At 41.5% G+C, this 19,784-nt stretch overlaps 2 protein-coding genes across 2 annotated transcripts in view; one reads left to right on the top strand and one right to left on the bottom strand.

Moving 5' to 3' along the window:
* Positions 1 to 313: 313 nt before the first annotated feature.
* On the top strand, positions 314 to 14,544 carry T265_03887 (hypothetical protein; the record flags this gene model as incomplete). Its single annotated transcript, XM_009168479.1, has 3 exons — positions 314 to 835; positions 13,390 to 13,491; positions 13,699 to 14,544. 3 exons carry the CDS (start codon positions 343 to 345, stop codon positions 14,160 to 14,162), a joined length of 1,059 nt encoding a protein of 352 aa, XP_009166743.1.
* A 2,918-nt stretch (positions 14,545 to 17,462) lies between these two features.
* Positions 17,463 to 19,784, bottom strand: part of T265_03886 (hypothetical protein) — a gene marked incomplete at both ends in the record, with an annotated part of 62,120 nt that continues 59,798 nt past the window's right edge. The window contains one exon of the mRNA XM_009168478.1: positions 17,463 to 18,236. Coding sequence (XP_009166742.1) covers positions 17,727 to 18,236 — 510 coding nt within the window. The remainder of the gene's footprint in view (positions 18,237 to 19,784) is intronic.

The following is a 19,784-nucleotide window of genomic DNA, read 5'->3' as shown; positions in this document are numbered from 1 at the left end:
AGTTCCTTTTTCCTGTACCCAATGGTGGCAGTTGGTGAACTGTCGTGCTTCAACGCCCCCAGACACAAACATACACGTTTCGTTGTGTGCTTGGGCAAGCAAACAAACAGGCAGTTACTAGCACGTTACTGAATCGATCGACACTTTAGCCAGGCGGTTTTTAGTCCAGACGGCTGGGCAGATCCGTTCAGCGTCAGTATTTTGGACATAATTAGACGATTCTAATAGATGCCATGTATAATCCGCAGTAACTGACGCGGGATCGTGTCTACAATACGAAAGAAAAACAACGAGATATTTCACACTGGTGAATTCTAAAACTTGCTTGGCTGTTAGAGAAGAATGCGCAAGCTGTGGTTTCTCTGGTCAGCAATCGCTTGGATATCCACTGCGCTATGTACCGCAGGCTGTGTACTTCCCTACTGGCTCAAAGGAACAATCTATACTGGTATCAATGAACAGTTGGCAGTGGCGATGGGATTACATATGACAAGATTACCTAGCACACTGGGTTTATACCGGCGATGTGTCTATCCTGTATACACAGACAAAATGAACGAAGCGCTATCTGCAAACCAGGATGCAGATTCTAGACCAGGCCACTACGTACAAACGACAGAACAGGCTAGATTGATCCGCATCCGAGCAGGATGTGGATTTTATCAGTTTGAGCAGATTCCTCACAGCATTTGGCAAGCAGCACTCATGCTTCTTAGCCTAGCGTGTGTCCTTCTGTGGTTCATCAGCTTCTTTTTGCTGTTTGTTGGCTGTTACGTTGGACTTCTCAACTATCCCACATTGACTCGGGCGTGTCAAGCCCTTCTGCTTGTTTCAGGTAAGTGCTCATTGAGTCAAACTTCCGCAACTTTTGCCCCAGCACAGGAACGTAACCAAATAGACAGTGAATTCGAATGCGCAGATCTGTTTAATTTTAGGAATTTGGCGTCACCTGTCATCATGCATGTCATGGTTTCTGCCTTGCGCATGAGTCCGTTACAACTTAAAAACGAATTACTGTCAGCACGCTACCCACATTATTCAAGGTGAAGTATAAAACCTGTTTACCTGACATATTAATTCAGCTGCTAACGTCTGCTAAGGATCGAGATTAGCATGTTATTTTGCATCATTACTGATTGCAAAACCGAATCGGAAGGAAATATTTTATTGAGCTTCTTCTAAAGTAGAATATGGCCCAAGGGGCTCCTCTGGGGTTTTATAGTTCATCTTATGTGGCCCATTTCACGTAAAAGTTCCACTTACTTTGATTATTATCTCCAACTTACACGCACCCCATGCGTCGGTCCTAAACTCACAATTATAACGGTGTAGTTGGCTTAAATTACGGTAAAAAGTTGCTGTATTCATAAAAGGATTTCTCAGTTCTTAGTTCATGGAATACTGTGGTAAATGTGTAAATCCCAAGACCACAACATACATCTTAGCAATTATAGTTTAATACTGGAGCCTTCCGTGTATTTTTGGAGCGGAAGAACTCTCCAGCAGTATTCTGTCCATATAGCGAAGGGATATTTTAATGGCTCTTCCAGGTAATGTCGTGATACTCTTGTGCATCGTCGTCAAAACGTGACGTGTTTCGGATTCCGTAGCCTATTAATACGCTTCTAAGAGCATAACTCATGGCTTATCCAAGGTTTACATTTCACACAAGTAGTTTATGACTGATGTTTTCCTTTCGAAACGGAGGAGACGCTTTTAAGCTAGCTTCTCAGCTTGTTGAAGGGATAAACATTCACCTTCTAAGCAGCCATCTGCTCAAACAAGTTACTACTGTCGATACTTTGATAAATTCCACTCTTTATTTGGTTTAAAATGTTAGTCAGGTCACTTCAATCAAGGTCATCGATCAAGTAGATGGTTTGGGGATAAGGTGCGGGAAAATCGTTCTTTGAATGAGCAAATGCGTGGGTGCGAGGGATTAGTAAAGCTAATGGATGAATTCGAGCGGATGATAAAGGCTGCGCATGTGGGCACTTAACATAGTACTTAATAAAATCAACAATAAAACGAGAACCGTCTCAAGATTTCTCAGGTTAACGAATACTCCTAATATGTGAGCACTAAATATTGCGAGAAGCAAGAAATTAATGGGTCTCAGGGAGCGGCTGATCAAAGAACCAGTGCCGGAATAAAAACCTACAAAATTATTTCCGTCTTATTTTGAGGCATGAGTAGTTATGCTGGAAATGAGAAATTTTTCCTCCTAGTCTATCTGCTATAGTTCACCAGCCGACACAGTGTGGAAGAGTGCTTTTGAGGCAATAATTCTGGTCTCTGTGAAGCTATAGCATCAGTGTGCTCTTCCCCTCTGTTGCTAATAAATTCTTCAGGCATGCATTCCATACAATTTGAGACTGAGGATAGCAACACGAGAATAATTCGCGGCAGATATTTTCGTTTCTGCATTTGAGATCGAGCGCTGAGATCAACAATCGGTTTGTGAAATTGATGACCCTGTTTGACGTACCTCTAGAAAAGGCATCTAGAAAAGTTACCATTGTCGTGAAATACTTATCTCTTCCGTTCTGTGCAACTGTGGTTTAAGCAACCCGCTTATTCTACAGGCAATGAAATTTATCAACGTGGAAATCAGCTTTGACTAAATATTTTAAACCGGTCCGCTTTGGATTCCATGTTTCGTTAGGTCACGTGACCCGAAGTCACAAGCCAGAAATCAAATATATTCGGTGACTGAAGTGGGAGGACAAAGTCAGTTGCTGATAAGGACTGTAGAATCTCCAAAATATCAACAAGGTCTGTTTAAATTTTATACGTGGTAAGAGTTGGACGTGATTGTTAGTGCCTACCAATCTACCGGCTGCCGATCCTAATAAAACCGGAACATAAAACAACTTGTAAATTTGTCTCTTCACTTTTCCTAAAACTTTTTAAGCCATTTCTAAAAAAAGTAAAAATCTCGGCAGGCCAGTGCTACAACCAGCGGAAAAGTGAAAATTGAAGTAGAAGGCTGAAAAGTTGTTTTTATGACATATACTCTACAAACGCGCTTGTTTCCCGGGGACCCTTTCTTCTGCACAATGTCACGTCGATCAGCACTTGGTCAGCTGATTCGAAAAAAAGTATATAGCATTGAGCTTCAAAATAATTCAACTTAGCAAGCCGTAATATATAGAAGTTTCATGAAGAATGGTTTTTCGGGCAGTCGTAAACAGAGTTTTCATCAGTCCCACATATGCTGGGAACAAAGTATCTTTGGAGATTTTTGATGAAAACTCGCTAGTACCAGCACCAATGTGAACAGAAACAAAAAGAGTCTTAAACCGCAAATGCATTTCTCGGCATTTGAAGCACAAGTAATCTCGTGAAACAAATAGATAGTCGGGGAGGGGTAAGTTAATACTGAAAATGTAGAACAACAAATATGTGAAGCGATGTATCAGGTATTCCACCGGCTGGAATGATTTAATAGTCATTTGCCCTAAGTTTTTTGCAGGCTTATTAGGTTGAAATTAACGGCTTGAAGTGATGCTTATTATTCCTCACTTGTAGAAATCACTTTCGAACTTTGCGCCAAATCTGTCAAGCTGAAAGTCTAGGTGAATGGATATGACAGGGGTGCAGAACCACACTCCATAATGCATAGAGAACACAGGATTGTTGTTCTTGCTGTTGGAATTTGTCGACTATGTGAGATGGTCTGTCCGTTTCCAGGTATGTAAGAAGACATCTGCACCAACTACGGGGTTATTTGGGGGTCCATGCGGATTAGTACCAGGAACTCAACTTGGCTAGATCTTGTTCTTCCTTGTTATCCACCTTACTCGCTAACTGGTAGGATTGATCAAACCCTGACGTAACCAGACTGCGCCTGAAGGTCGGATCTTACAGATGCTATTGTATGTGGAATTTTTTACTGCTGCTGTTTCTCATTTCCTTCCTCCACCTGTTGTTTCTGTCCCCTGGGTGACTGCGTTTAAAAAAAAACTAGTTAAAACTTCTTTAAATACCGTACTTTGTGTCAACAGCCAAGGTGCACGCAGCCCATAAAACTCATTTTATTCGTATCTCTATAACTGTCACTCCGTTTCCGAGTGACTCATTGGCAGTCACTTCTTAAAATCTTATAAACACGTGTACTTCATTATTATTTATTCACTATAAAACATATGTCCTTCGATAGTTTTCTGGTGCTATTTTTAGCAATAACATCACTTCTGAGGTCAGCTTACTGGCACGTAGGATATAGCCTGATCCACTAAAAGAGGATTATGTCAGGCTATGTCTGACGATGTGAATGGTTGTTCAGTCAACACAAATGATTTCGAATTTGTCAAGACTGGCAATACTTAGATGCCCTTTTCTCAGTAAGCAGGCCGGAAACAAAAGAGCTCACGGGAAGAAAGTTAACACCGTTCATACCGGGGCAATGCGTTGTAGTTAAGTAGTGGTCCAGTGGAATCAAGCGTCTTCTCTAAATAGCAAATGCGAGAGTTTTACTTCGCATAAATTGTAAACGGAAACTGATTTCCTCGTAGGCATTTGACTGTCAGAAGTAGCAGCGGTTCGAAACAAAACAAATCCGAGCTGTCGCTAGGCATGGATTGGTTATAAAAGAAGTCCTCCCAACCCACCGCTACGCACTACTACGCTCCACAATAACGCACTGATGATGTCACCTCGATTGGTGATGAACCGTTTGCAATCAAATTGCCCAGCTCAGAGAACAAGCCAACCACCACCAGTCTTCCCTTCATACCGCGTTGAATAAGCCTACCTAATTTTATGCGCTTCTATATGGAAGCCTCGGGCGAAATATTGTAAGTAAACTTCACTGAAAAGTACGTTCCCTAAACAAGATGTATAGAGGAATACCCTGACAGAGCGCTTGACTTATTTAAAGTATATTAAGCATGTCTATGAGACTAATTCCCAAGTGGAGTTCTGTCGACCATCATGGGATGAAAGAACGACCTGAATAATCATATGGTCTAAAGTGGGGCATATGTTTCAGTTCAAAGACTGTTGTGAGCACCTGGTTATCGATACCTACCTTAGATCCCTTTCGCTATAAAAGCAGTTTCGACGCAAGTCCAGGTAACTTTTAGCCTCTTCTATGTTCACCCTCTATCTAGCATAATTTTTCTCACTTTTATTCCCTTCCTTTTTTGTGTACAGTCAATTAAACTGTTTTATTTTTTTTCTTCTGTGGCTCTATTTTAAGCTTGTTTACGAGTGTTCATAAAGCAATTCCTCCGAATAATAGCCTAACAAATTCGAACTCTCTCGCTTAAGTGACGTTATTTCGATAGGTTCATTCAACTGGAGGGTGTGTTGTGTTGAGATAACGCCACTCACAAAAAGCAAATAAGCCTCAAAAAGACAAAACCATTTCAAAACTCTCCAAAAGGGGCTCAGTGACTAAAACCAACCAAGACAACATAGGCGGATTGAGAGATCATAAAACCCCGTGGTATTTAGGGTGCACTAATGTGCCACGCGCCTTGAAAGAAAATATGAACAGTCCAATTAAGACCATTTCTGTCAGAAAAAACCTTCCTAGCTTTTCTAACAGTTTGCCCTAGATTGCTTGATTAGGCCACATCGGGAGGCGCGTTGCACTAACATAAACAAGATTTTATCATTAGCCGAACGCGGTCAGGCCCTGTCTGGAAGCACATATACTGACGTTTGCTAAATGCTACACAGTCGTAAATGGCTCCTTGCTACACTGAATCCACCGGAAATCGAAAACCTGCGTCCAAAATTTGTTACAAAGCTGCTACTGATGTGGCAAACGAATCCTTCAACTGGACAAACATCAAATTTATAGGATGGCTAATCCTAATTGGTGGCAGCGTATTTGGAGAAAACTGTTCCTGAAGCAGAGTAACGATGAAATCAACTATGCACCACATAAGCCTTCCCGGAATAGGTACAGAGAAGGCAGGCAAAATGAATCTGTTTTATTTTTGAATAGGATGATTGGATGTTTGGTGGTTGTTAGTCGTCTGTTACAAGAGAGTTTATGATGTATCTTTAATAATATAGTTCTTGGGCAGATTACAGTGCTTTAAGCCGAATCGTCATACCCAAATAGGAAGGTAAAGGCTTACTCACTCTTGATACTTTATAACTTTATCAAATTTCAATAATTACTCATGAATAGTTGGATAGATGTTGACAGACTGTGCAGAACAATGGCCACTCAGCCACTCTAGCCCCGTGCGCTTTTCCAGCTTCTAGGTCAGCATATTGATCTTAAACTTACCTAACTCAGAAGTTCAATTACAGTATGAAAGCTATGCACGCTTGTATTAAATTATTATAACCAGTAGGACAGATTTATACCAAAAGCTAAGAAAGACCAAAGTTTTGAAAAAAAATATCGATCCTCAGCAGATCTCCCTTCTGCGTTGAACCTTCCAGAATCCTTAAGGGAGAAATTCCACTAACTGAGAATCACTCACCATGGATGTTTCTTTGCCATACTTAATTCTTCCAGAAAAAAACACGCCTAGGACTTTGTAACTAGAGGTCTCAGATTCGGAAACCATTTGGTTGCTAAACGTGCCGGAGGATGTTGCGTACTAACAGAGCCAACAGTAAACCGGAGTGGCAACACACCAAATGCAATCATGCACAAATGGGGTAATACTGGTCGTGAAACATTACATGCTGATGTTCGATTCACATACAGCTTTGTCAATTCACGGCACTTAGCGCTGGCCATACGACTTTCACCAAATAGATCCTATTCACTTCGGCATCAACTGACCTCATTTGTAAAAGGGATAGTCATTCAACCAATTGGAAAATGTCTGGGACCGATTGGGAAGTCATCGTTCCAGAGGGGTTTGGTAAACAGAATCCAAGTAGAGTTAGATCCGATTAACCACCCCACCCCCATCCGCAAACCAATTGTCCCAGCACCCTTGGACGAACACAGGTGAACGAAATCTGTGAACGAAACGACCCCAAATTTTCCATCAAGGTGTCCTAGACTGAAGAAGAAAGGACGAAGAAATCCAGGTTCATCACAAAGACCAATCCCCCCTAACCAATTTAACGTAAATCTTAGTCATCCCCACTTATCAACAAACAGGAACATCAGACCGAATACCCAGCACTGATCAAGTCACTAGTCATAAGGAATCTCACGGATTGGTTCCCTGACTGCCTTAAAAACCCAGTCAACCTACTTACTTACTCAGCCTGACGAAGCTTTTGTGTCAAAAGCGAAACATTGCTCAGCACTAAATCCACCGATTGTTTACCAAACCCTTCTGAAAGGGATAGTCATTGTTGCATAGACAAAAAAACACAATACTCACAAGGTTGCTGAAAATCTGAATAACCCAAGCCCAGTTTCGCCCTTACACTTCAGGCTCATCAGGTAGGCGCAGTCCCTGAGTTTTCGGCAACCTTATTTTATACTAGGACCTGAACTAAACGAAATTTGACAAGAACACTCATTTGCATACAACCATTAGCGGAAGATTGAGCTGGACTTCAGGGATAGTCTTTTGTTTTTGAGCTCTCATGATTGTTTCGAACTTATAGACATGGCTGTGTAAAGAACCATGTCACCCGGTTTCCCTGCCTAACGCTAGTCTGCTGCAACCCTGCCACTAAAAGAGTTGAAGGATTCCGTCTTATTTATCTGAAAAATAAAGTATAACAGCATTTCTAGCTTAGAGGAAGCGAAAAGATATGTCTTCGATTCTTACGACATTAGTAGGGGAATACTTTTGGTATCACCAGATAATCTGTAACTCAATCACACAGAGAAAAAATGGGGAGAAGAAACAGCACATGTGCACGTGTCTAGGCAAAAAAGTCTAGGCAATGCGTCTGCATGTGTCGAACTGTGTGTGGTAGCTTGGTACATCAACATCGATGTGGCTTGACCCACCTGTCACGGAAATCGATACTTTGGCAGACGAAAAACATGCGCATGCTGTCGCTTTATTAGAGACAAATATAAAACGGTGAAATAAGTAGAGATGGACATCGAGGTGTGAGCTATGCGCATATCTTCTGTGCATTTGTTTCAGAATTCGGTCCTATTAATTTAGCCCAAAGCAGGTGTCGCAGTGAACCCGCTGAATGCGCATCAGACTTTTAAAATATTGAAAACAAATCAGTTTGTTTTGTATCACCTAATGAGCCTTCAGGTAGAACTCTACAGGGTACATGGAGAATACAGTTGAGTCTGAATTGAAGGACAGAATGCGATTGTTTCGGTTCGGTAGTTTCACAACAGTGCTGGAAGCCAAGTGTAAGCCATGAATTCCTAGGGCCAACGTATTCGGTTACACTCCAGCACAATGAACGGCACAAAACTCCCGATAACATAGTATCAGGAAGGTCAGATTCCTAAAGCAACCTCAGAACGCCCGGAAACTACTGCTCCACCAAACTCTCATCCAAAAAAACCGCAAGCACCCAAGCCAGTCAATCGTTCAATCAACTCAGCAAAAGCCAATAAATCCTCATGCACGCCACAGAAGCAGAACTGAATGTGATCAGCGTTCAGGCATTTCAGAGAAACACGATCGATGTTGACGGGTGTTCAATAATGCCTATCAGACAGAGTGGATCAATGTCAGAAAATCCCCTTTAAATAGCGTGCGGCCGTTGTAACTTTTGATCTCGCACTCGAACGCACTCACGCTCTCGCACTCACTTGTTCGGAATACAGCTGTTGTGTTCTCTTCTGTGAGTCTTTTTTAGGCACTGGGCACAGGAGCGGGTCAGCAGCAGATATCACAGATTGGCGAAGCAGCAGATACAACAAAAAGTGGCTCCAAAAAGGATAACCGGCATGACTTATAGAACAGAACTGGTTATCTACCGATGGAGAAATAGTCATATTTGTAGTATACAAATAGAGCCTGACTCAAAAGACGCAAAAGGGCGAAAGGTAAAAGACTTGGTAGAATTCTACCGTTGTAATACAGGACTTAACTTTGAGCTTCCCATAAGTTAAATCGCCATCAACACCAACAGAACCCTAAGAGGTTTGGTATGTCCTCATTATGGCTTCTAATTGAGAGAACAGAATCACCAGATGACATGAAACAGGAAATTAATTCGAATCAACCCTGGAACGTAGTTGATGGTAATTAAATTGGCATTTAGAGCATCTTAAGCCCATCTAGCAGTAGCTGATGATACCAGAGCCAAAATTTAATCGTTTCAGATACGTGATCTGAGTATGCGCTGTGGAGCTGTCTATGAAATAATCTTACTTACACCGACCATCCCATGTCATCGATGTTTGCAAAGTGATTAGTTTTGAAAACCCACGGTATCATAACTGTACTTTAAATAACACGTTCCCTGAGAGTGAACGTAGGATAATGCCGATAAAATCGACGGGCTTTACTTGTTTATTATATAAATTATTCCGAGCACTTTCTAAGTTTGATCAGTAGTACGAGGAAAAGTATTGTGTTTATTGTCACCGGCTTGTATTCCTGACTTCTAGAAGTACCAAACCTAGTACATCTTAACACGTGCTCCGATAGAAACATACATGTGAATATCATATGGCGGTCGAATTCCTTCACACCAAATTTAATGAGCCGCAAAAATCGCGCATGTCCTCACCATAAATACTATCGTAACTAATACGAATTATCAAGTAACTATTTTTGGATCATGCATCCATGTGCTTGTCCAATCAGTTCGAACAATGTGATTGCAATTTAGCCTCCTGTTGCTACAAACGTGTGAATTGATGCAAATGACTGAGAACATGGGGATCGTAACTTACAAATAAAGAGCCAAATCAATAAAATCATCACATCCATGTTGGTCATCCCCTGGTCTGTCTGAGAAGGTTATGTTTTTGGTTAGGTAGTAAACACTGGCTTAGGAATTTTCTTATCGTTTACGGGTAAATTACCGAAATAGTTAGAAGCGTTACCTAAAAAGTGTACTATAGCCGGTGAACTGGAAATTGTATCTAAATAACAGTGTTGGTCTCCGAACAACCTATTGGAATGCAAAAGCGTTAAGCCAAATCTCAGTGGCCTGAGTGCAGTGTTCTGTGCATTTGTGTATGATTTGAAGGACTCGAGGAGTCTAGATGTTGTTGTTCCTAAACTTTGTCCATTCGGTCTGCGCGCAAGAAGAACTCTTTCACCAAAGAGACGTTTTGCATATTATGGTGCCTAAAAATCCTTCTCAAACTACTCCTTTGGTGAACCTCCCCACAAACAGTTGATGTAAACTGGTCGAAACACCCATCTTATTTACTTAGATTTGTTCTCTCAGATTGTGGGTAATGAAGCGAAATAAGTGGCTAAAGATAAAATACACCCAAAAAGAGAGGCCTTGGTAAATACCCACCATTTAACGTTTAGCAATGTATTTGCTGACCACAAATTAACATCCGCTGTAATTTATGATGTTTGATCTGTTATCTTGGAGGTATTTCAGAACAATTTCAGTTCTGTTGTTATTCTGTTAGCAGTCCGATTGAATCTTCACCGGTGGGTATAAAAAAGCGAATCGCAAAACTATTTCGCCACCTCGTTTTGACTTTCTAATTTTTCCGATGTACGACAGATAAGATCGATAAATCACGCCTACCTAATTTTATTTACCTGCAACTTATCAAAATTAACTTATAAAGTAGAACAATTTGATATAGTTTTCTAACTTTATTAAGTTTGGGATATCGCTCATTTAAATCACTTTTTTCAGGATAACATGAGCAGGTTTTCATTCACATAAGGTACAAACGCATAATGTATACCAGTGGACGTTCCTCGAGATAAATTCAATGTTTCAACTCTAAGGATTCCAAAGCATCTACTAAAAGGGTTTCCTGGTGCAGTATATGGAGTCGGTTAAACAGAAAACCTGGCTTTAGCGAATATACACTCATCTGCAAACTAATTGGGTTCCTTCGAGAGGCTCACCTGAATCCCTCGTTTATGATGTTCTCAGGCAACTGAATGTGCTGCACCAGGCCGCCTCATGTTTCAGTCGCTACGATATTTGAAATATCGCGAACATGTATATCTTTGTAATGCACTGCTCATAAGGTTGCTGAAAATCCATCGACAGCCCACGATTGATTGTTCCATCACCAATCGAGGTGGGATTATCAGTGCGTTGTTAGTGTGCGGGGTAGGACATAGTGACGGGCCCGTGGGTGTGCACGAGTTGTGCTTATGCATATGCAGCTTTCTGGGACTGACCTTCGACGGCTGTTGTTCGGTAATTTGATTTTAATGGTAGATCCGATCCTCTATCGCAGACCTCCATATATGTAGAACAACAAAGTCACAAATTTATTCCGGAAAAATCAAAAATCCAAATATGTCGGGACATGAGATATGAAAGATAATTTCCGGAAGAGTAGTACTCCACAACAAATTCAATCAACGCAGTCTTAATACACCAGTTCTCAGTTGCCTGAGAACATCACAAACGAGAGATTCAGCTGGGTTCCAGGTGCGTCTCTCGAAAGAACCAAATTAGCTTGCAGATGAGTATATATTCGCTAATTTCGTGCAATTTGGTTTCAAGTAGAACATAAGGTTGACGGAAACCCGGGGACTGCGCCTACCTGATGAGCCCCAAGAAGGGCGAAACCGGTCGTGGGCTGTCGATGGATTTTCAGCAACCTTATGAGTAGTATGTTACAAAGAAAACCTGACTTTCTTTAGGCAGCGTCGATATTTCTTTAAGATTTCTCTTGAAGTTGGAAGACGTTGTGACCTAAATTTAAGGATATTGTTGTGAATGCATCAAGGTATAGTCTGAAAATCTACTTCACGACCAGTCTTTGATTGAATGTGGCTGCTTTCTGAAGGTAGATAGCTGGGTCACTTGAGTTTTGTTTTATTAAATTCTACTGTCACTTATCGTATCGTGCAGCGACCGACCGTTAGTTTGTGCTCGATTGGCGTGCAATGCTGGTAACTTCTGGTGTCTTCACCAGTCGTTCCTTGAGCAACAATAAACTTAGTTTGGTATTCGGCACAGAAATCCAAAACTGAGCTCCCTGATGTATTTTGAGACACTTCAAACCGTGGTTTTCTACCGCGTCTGTACTAGTGTTCCGGTAGTTTGTTTTAGAAGTATAGTTACATGATGATATTAATTATGGCTTTCTTAACAACGATTGTACACTTGGCTTAGGTGTGTAAGTCACAAAAGATGGAAGGAGCTCATATTCTTCAAAACGCTGTTTGCATGAGTAGGGGGCTTCGCACAATCAATTAGAAATATTCTTATCCAACATGGTTCTTATGCGTCGATAGTTTGTCATGAAGAGCACTTATACTGGGTCTCACTAGAACGAAGATATCAAGATTATAAAAATCAATGTTGGTCTGCCACCAAACACCTGTGCTTGAGGCTGATCATAAAGTTTAGAATAGCTGGAGACTGAAGAAAATCTCGGTGAGCTCATCATAACAGACTGAACACCGCGATTTTGGGCGTACATATTCTTTTGAGGTACTCGCCATTAGCAACAAACACCCAATAATCTCCCTTTTTGCCCTGATGCGCTTATTCTCGTGAGTCCACACCAGAAGGGAAAAAGCTATGGATTCAGGTTTTCTTCTTATTACAGCTCATCGCTCGGTCGTGCAGGGTCTTAATCTGGGACATCGTACGTGCAAGACTATGTTGTTACCAGTACTCCATTAATGCATGCTTGACTCATCCGGTTCTCTTGAACTGTGTGATTTATGTGAATGAGAACTTTACAAACTTAGCAACCAACCACCTACGACTAGAAAAAACTGTTTCAAGTTGCCGCAGTTCTACCTAATTGAAGAATCCTGACAGGCGGTTCCACTGATCGACACAATCAGGATAGTTACTGGGTCGTCGTTCGAGGTGTCGTGCAACCAAATCACACCGCTCAAGATTGACCACATTCACCCATACCTACGTCGCATGTCAGCTCTTCGGAGTTCAAAACCTGGACAACCAGGCACATGTACACATTATGAGATGCAAAAATAACAAAATTCCGGGATGATATTTTCTCCTTTTAGTATGGACTCATCAGAATAATTGCTCGAAGACAAGTGGAAGACTTTTCAAACAAATGTGAACTCTGCAATTACCGCATCCACCGACCACTAAACACTCAGTAGTCATCCAAATGTCAAATATCGGGATTGAGTGTACGGATGACGTATCTACCATAATTTGTTAAGCCAGACAGACTCGCGTGTTTTTTGCTTGTCCTGTATGAAATGTATTGCAAATGACGCTTCGTACCTAGATACAGTTGTTCCACTTTAGCTCCATACTCCCATATCAGTATGTTGTGGTTCGACCCCGATTATGCGGCTAAAATTGCCTTTATCAAAATATGTTTGTTCATTTTCCTGAGCTAGATGAATGCAATTAGTTTCTTGACATTTTCAGGTTCCCTTGTGTTAGCCTGCTGCGTGCTTTATCCTCTTGGCTGGTCGGACAATCCAGAGGTCACACAAATTTGTGGAGATAGCAGTTCAGTTTTTCATTTAGGTAAGTTGTTTTTTTTGTTAGGATACATGGATGATTCGGAAGTACTGTGGCATGTTGTAAAAGGTACTTCAATATGAAACTGAAGATATCCCGGTATTTAGTTGGGTTATCGCGATAGTTCTTCAAGGTTGGACAACAAACATGTTTTTTTCGAAAGAATCCTCAATGCTTTTGGAAGGTTAATATGTAAATTTGTTCCGTTTTTAGGTCGCTGCCAATTGGGATGGGCTTATCTGCTAACCTTGCTGGGAGGATTCTCGAGTATACTGGCTTCAGCACTACCAAGTCTTTGCGGTCCGTGCTTAACCAGCAGCCATCGTGGATTCCGTTTCTGTATCAATCCATCCGACCCTACGAAGAATGCCACAGGAGAGGTGGAACTGTCCAGAAAACCACAAGACTACATCCACTGTTCCAGCTCTTCTGAACCAAACCAAACGATGACTGTACATTCAAACGTTGTCAGATGGCCTGGAGCTATCAACAACTTTTACGCTCGTGTGCAACAACCAGTGTTTGTCAGCCCCGGACCATCTCCGAACATGCCCACACAATCTATCAAAAGTCATGCAACAAACAGCAGCTTGATGGGCTCATTCACGGAGATGGAATCCAAGGTTCCGACTGACATCAAGTCACCCACTGTAGAATGCTGCCAAAAAGTGAGCTAGGGTGACAGCGGAAAATGCTAGCGAAGATTCAAAGTGTTTGATGAACAGTGTTGAGTAATGCTTCAGAGATTTTGATCCTTTTCGTCTTCCGAAGTAATTTTAAGATTATACCCGTGCGATTTTCCGGAATGCAAACGCTGCCAGCTGGCGAATGCAGCTTAGTAAATGTTCACACGAATTGATACTGTCACCTGCGCAATCAAGCTTAACGAAACAAGGCAAAATGTCAATGCCTCACTTCACAAAGCACAAGGAAGTGCTTACTCCTCATCTGCTTTTTGTATACACTGCACACCAATATGTCATGCAAACCGTGTATTCCTCTGCCGGTCCTATTGCCCTTTGAATATCTCGATTCTTTGAAGAGATAGATTAATCTAAGTAAATACAGTACAAAACCTTTCCTTTATTCAGAAAAGAAAAAACATGTGATTAACAATGTGAAATGTTCGCTTCTGATTGTTTACCACATCTCTGGAGGAAACAGAAGGCACACCGGCTGATGCAACCCCACGATCGGTATAGTCTATTCTGGGAACGACTTCGTTATATCATTGACCCTAAAGAGATGTCCTTTTGCAAACGATTCATCAAATCATAAGTCTAGTTGGGTTTTTCTAGCCTAAAATCCCCTTCTTTGACAGTTGTTGGCACTGTTCATAAAGTAGGAACAAACTGGGAACTTCTAGTTGTGTCAGGGGGTGAGATTTGGCGCTAACATTGAACTGTGAAGTCTAAAATCTCGACCAAGGGTGAACCTTAGCTCATCCGACTAATGTGGTTCTCACTCGAGTTGTGCACTAATAAGCTGGCGAATAGTGTATGATATCTATGGGCTGGGTACAGTCATTAATGTGGTTGGAATTTAAGGGCAACAGGAACCGCACTAGCAACCGATCAGGCGCGTCAGCTCCAAGGGCCAAAAGGCCATTGGCAGTGTGTATGCCTCACTGACAGACATTAAAACTGCTTCCCTCGAAGAAGCCTGATGAAGAAACTGTACCTATATCGGGATATTCTACAGCTCCTCACAGATTGGTGATTGTTTTATTTTCAGATAGCATCGATATGGTGGTTGCGCCTTACAAATGACTGACTCGTGTATTCTTCAATCTCCTGACCGTGTTTGTCTCTTCTCATTCAGATACAGTTTATTTAATCGGATCGGAATTCAGATTTATCAATTTTGTGTCCACAACCCCCCCTCAACTCTTTAGTATTATTTGAAGGAAGCTTTATTTTCCTCCATTATGGTTTCTGTTGATCCTTGTGACCCCGCGGTAAGGGCCGCAATTTGGTTGTGCTCATTATGGGAGTTGATACACTAGATGATTTTGAGATAAAAGAACTGATACACGATGAACATTCATCATGTAACATCGCTTCCTAGGTTGCGCTTGTTCAGACAAGTACTTTGCATGTTAGAGGACCGTCTGCCTCTCAGAGCTGCTTTTCGTGACTCCTATGCTGAGTGGAAGTAATCGAGTGGTGGAATCTGTATAGTATGGCAACGAAGAATGAGAACACTAACTCAGTAGGGACTCAAATTACCCCTAGTTAGTGACATTTATAGATATGACTCAGTCACACAGTTGTTGTCTATCGCCTTCATTACGTAGCTGCCCAAACTAACTGAGCTCAAATACTTGGCTATATCTCCCATGCTACCACGATTTCTGGTGACCTAATCTGCGTCGACTGAAAACGACGTGTTTTTGGTACACAGTTTGTAGCAGACAGACTGAACTGAAGTGAAATTTAGGAGTTGGACTAGTGTATTACATTCGTAACTTTTTATCACAAAAGCAGCAGTGCAGTCACTCGAGCTTGTTCACTACCGCCGACAACTAGGCACAAAATTGTTTGAATCTGCTCGCATCCTTCGGTCCTAGAATATCGATGGTAACGTTAGAATTACTGTGGTAGCGTGAGTCAACTGACGCGCACGGTATGTTCACACAATTCTATTTCACTATTGTAAAGTTAAAACACAAACAAAGTTATGTGAAATTTTCGAACATTTTGATGCGCGTGCCAATATTCTCTACAGATTAACAAAGTTCTAAAACATATTTCAGTGGGCACAAGTGAACGCCACGGTTTGTTTATGTAAGTCATTAGCGTGAGGTGAGAGAAGTTCCCTCCGGATAAAATTGCCGGCATTAGTGTCATTCGCCCTTTTGTTCAATGCACTGTTTAGAAAACCACCAGGAATATCATTGAGGTGATGCTGTATGGAATGGTGGAAAGACAGTTTGTGTGATCCATGTGGAAGATGTGAGGTACCTGGTGTTGTGTGTCACTTGCCTTCTCGAGCGAATAACAGCGCCAATTTAACGTGTTGTTTGGGATGACGTTTCGACTCCCAAACGAAGTTTACAACAAAGTCCGAACTACAGATTGTCTAGGTGACCTTGTTAGTGAATGACTGCAAGCAAGCAAAAATAGCCTTATCCGGCTTTTTTGATTGTGCACATCTGAGTTTGTAGTGTATATGATGTCTTTTTGATGAGGTAAGGGGATGATTGGATGAACTGCGTCGAAGTGCTGTGTCGGGCAGGTTTTTAATGTGTCGGCAGTGTTCGCTGACTTTATGGTGATAAAGCCTGTACCACGATTTTGATAGTCACCAGTACGACGTGGGCTTATAACAGCAGTCTTAGAGCGCAGACGTTCCAAGCAATACTGCAACAACTGCAGCGTGCCGAATTCAACACCACGTTTCTCAGCCACGATAGGTTAGGAGATTGCTTGAACAATTTTTGATTCTTCAGGAATTATCCCCACTGTAGTGTCTGTTCAAGCTTTCCGCTTATGGTTGTTGACGTGGGATGTTTAACAGACGTATAAGCACACAAATCCGCTGAGTTCTGCCCTTAGATACACATACTGAGATCCTGATATTTTTTATTTTAAGTAAATACGCTACCCGCTGTGTAATACATCTACAACGGGAACCAGATGAGCACAAAAACATCACATTCGTTATACTTACTCACTCAGTAAACCCGTGCTTCCATCCGTTTTAAGTTAATTAACCTGTCGAGACTCTGAAACTCTCTACACTTATGCCACCACGTGTACACCAAGACCGTTCCTAAAAGACGTGTAACGGGTATTTAGTTGATCTACGTGCCCCATGATATGGTGCGTTTAAGAAGAAAACGAATTAGACGGGGGGCTATTTTGCTTGTGCCTGGGTAAGACCACTACGACGTCTCCCCTCAGTTTCAATAGGTTCTTAATTTTACACGGGACTTCTACTTCAACCTCTTGTAATGTCATTTGTTATGGGGCATAGTCGGAACTTGTATGTGAAGTCATCACAAAGAATGATACATAACGAAAAAAGATTTCGCCTGTTAAAAAGTCTACCTCTTGTAGGAATAATTATAAAATTCACTCTCAGATAATTTGCCTGAAGACTCTAAGGTGGACAGCGCGCTGAGACTGCAAATACTAGGTCTAGATGGAGCTGAGCGATGTTGGGGAAACGTCTGCTACATATTTACACTACTGCTACATTAGGAAGTAGTGAAAGACAATTAAAAATAAGTAGGCCATTCATCGGGGGGTTGGTGAGTCACGGTTAATTATAAGGTAGAAAAACCAGTAGCAGCAATTGAAGAGTAGAAAACAAGCAGGGAATAAAAAACGGCTATAAGCGTCTATCTCTGAGTCATAAGGTTCAGCCTGCTCTTTTTGACCCGTGGTTGCTGACGGGGGTCGCCTTGGCGAAGGAATTCGTTTGCGTTTCCCCAAGCCGGTCAAATATAACAACCGAAGAATAGACCGAATGGAAAAGAAGGATTCTTTTTGGTTTGAGCCTACATCTGGAAGTTCCGATTGTGGTACTGGCTCTTTGGTGCTTGGTCGTCTGACCTTGAGTGCTGACTTCCTTGGTGGATCCTCCACATAATGCAGTGGTGCACTTCCGATCAGTCTTTGACGTTCAGGTACGCTGGGAACGAAGTAATCTGAACTGCAGGGTTCCCGAATTACAATGCGCCGTCTGTCCCGAGATCTTCTTGGTTCACTTTTGTCTAGCTTGCCGCAGCATTCATTGGGTTCAGCCTATAATTCAAAAACGCAGCATAGTAAATGCTCCTTTAAGCATCAAAATTTGGATAATCAAGAAACCTGTTTTTTACGGTTGTTTCTGCCCAAAGGAAGCGTTCGTGAACAACAACAATAGGTTACAAACTTCTTTACCTAGAGCATCACCCGGTTGTCCTTACTCTGGTTGCAGGCGAAAGCTATAGAAGCAACTGACTTTCCGTTTGATTTGCCCACACGCAAACCTAAATTGCACTTAATGATAAGTATCTCTCCTGAAACTGACCAGGTCACGATATCCATAATGATATCCTAGGTTGCCATGTGTGCTGATTGCTTGTTTGCTGACCGGTTTATGGACTACGGGTGTTTTCTGCTCACAAACAGGATATGCATGATCACCTGCCCGTGGATTGCTATTATGGTAAAATAACTGATTCTCCCGTTTTGAACGGAGTCAGAAGCTGGTTATCACAGAAGATACAACCTTTGATGTTAAGTTCGAAAATCTCACTCATCCAGTATGCATTGTGAGCTGCATAAACGTAACTGAGTTGAGAGACTGAGCTAAGAGGGAGTTACTTGAGGTTAATTATAACGCTTTCTCATAACGGAAGAAGAAATCGATCAGGAGGTGGTGAGGAACTTTATCAATGAGAGGAATTAGTCCGTAAGCCGATTGTCTTGAGAATACCAAAATTAAATCTAATCACTGGGTTTATGCCTTAAGAAGTTTCCGGAAAGGTTAACAGCGGTAAAAATCAAATAACATGGTAGTTGTGAATATAAGAAACAAAGACGATGTAGTTGACCGAATTTTCCTGGAAATTTTCGCTGAAAACGTAACACATCACTTCAATCAAATGATGACAGAAAATTTCACTATGCACATGTTCTTCAAGTAGCCATAAGATAGGGAATTTGTGTATACGTTGCTCAGTTTGGAAGAGTTCAAGCGACACTATATCGCAAATACTACAGAACATCTAGGGAAGCTTACCTTACTAGTTCCCTTATTTAGATAGATAAAAATTTAGATTTATTCATGGGCCTCCTAGAGATTCGGCCCTCATTTCGCAAGGGTATTTTTCTGTATATTAATTTTTAAGCTCATGTGCATGCTAAATCGTTGGAATGAGTGATCCAGTAAAGTGCATCATACCTATCACCGTAATAAAGTCCTTCCACATAATTTGCGCGAACTGGTAACCTGAAGATTCCATCACGAAACTAATGGAAATAGTTCCATCTGTTTACTGTAACCATCTCTCGAAATGCGCGGAGCCTACAATTGGTATCCTCCTATGAGTATAGGCTCTGATGCGCCATTATACTGGATTCCCAAGCACACTATTCATCACGAAAAAGTTCCTTGATAGTTGAGTTAAATAGCTACCTGGCATTTCTGACACTCTATGTTCAACACTTTTTGTCAGCAACATTTATTGATTTTTTGGTGCGCTTCAAACAGCATGCAAAAGGCTATGTTCAAAGGGACGTAGGTGTTAAAGTGCTTGTGAAGAAAATTTTTAGAGTTCAGTCACTGCATTGAAGGACTGGATAACC

The sequence above is a fragment of the Opisthorchis viverrini genome (genome assembly GCF_000715545.1).
Source record: "Opisthorchis viverrini unplaced genomic scaffold opera_v5_59, whole genome shotgun sequence".
NCBI classification, from domain to species: domain Eukaryota; kingdom Metazoa; phylum Platyhelminthes; class Trematoda; order Opisthorchiida; family Opisthorchiidae; genus Opisthorchis; species Opisthorchis viverrini.
This window is presented reverse-complemented; position numbering and strand designations above follow the sequence as displayed.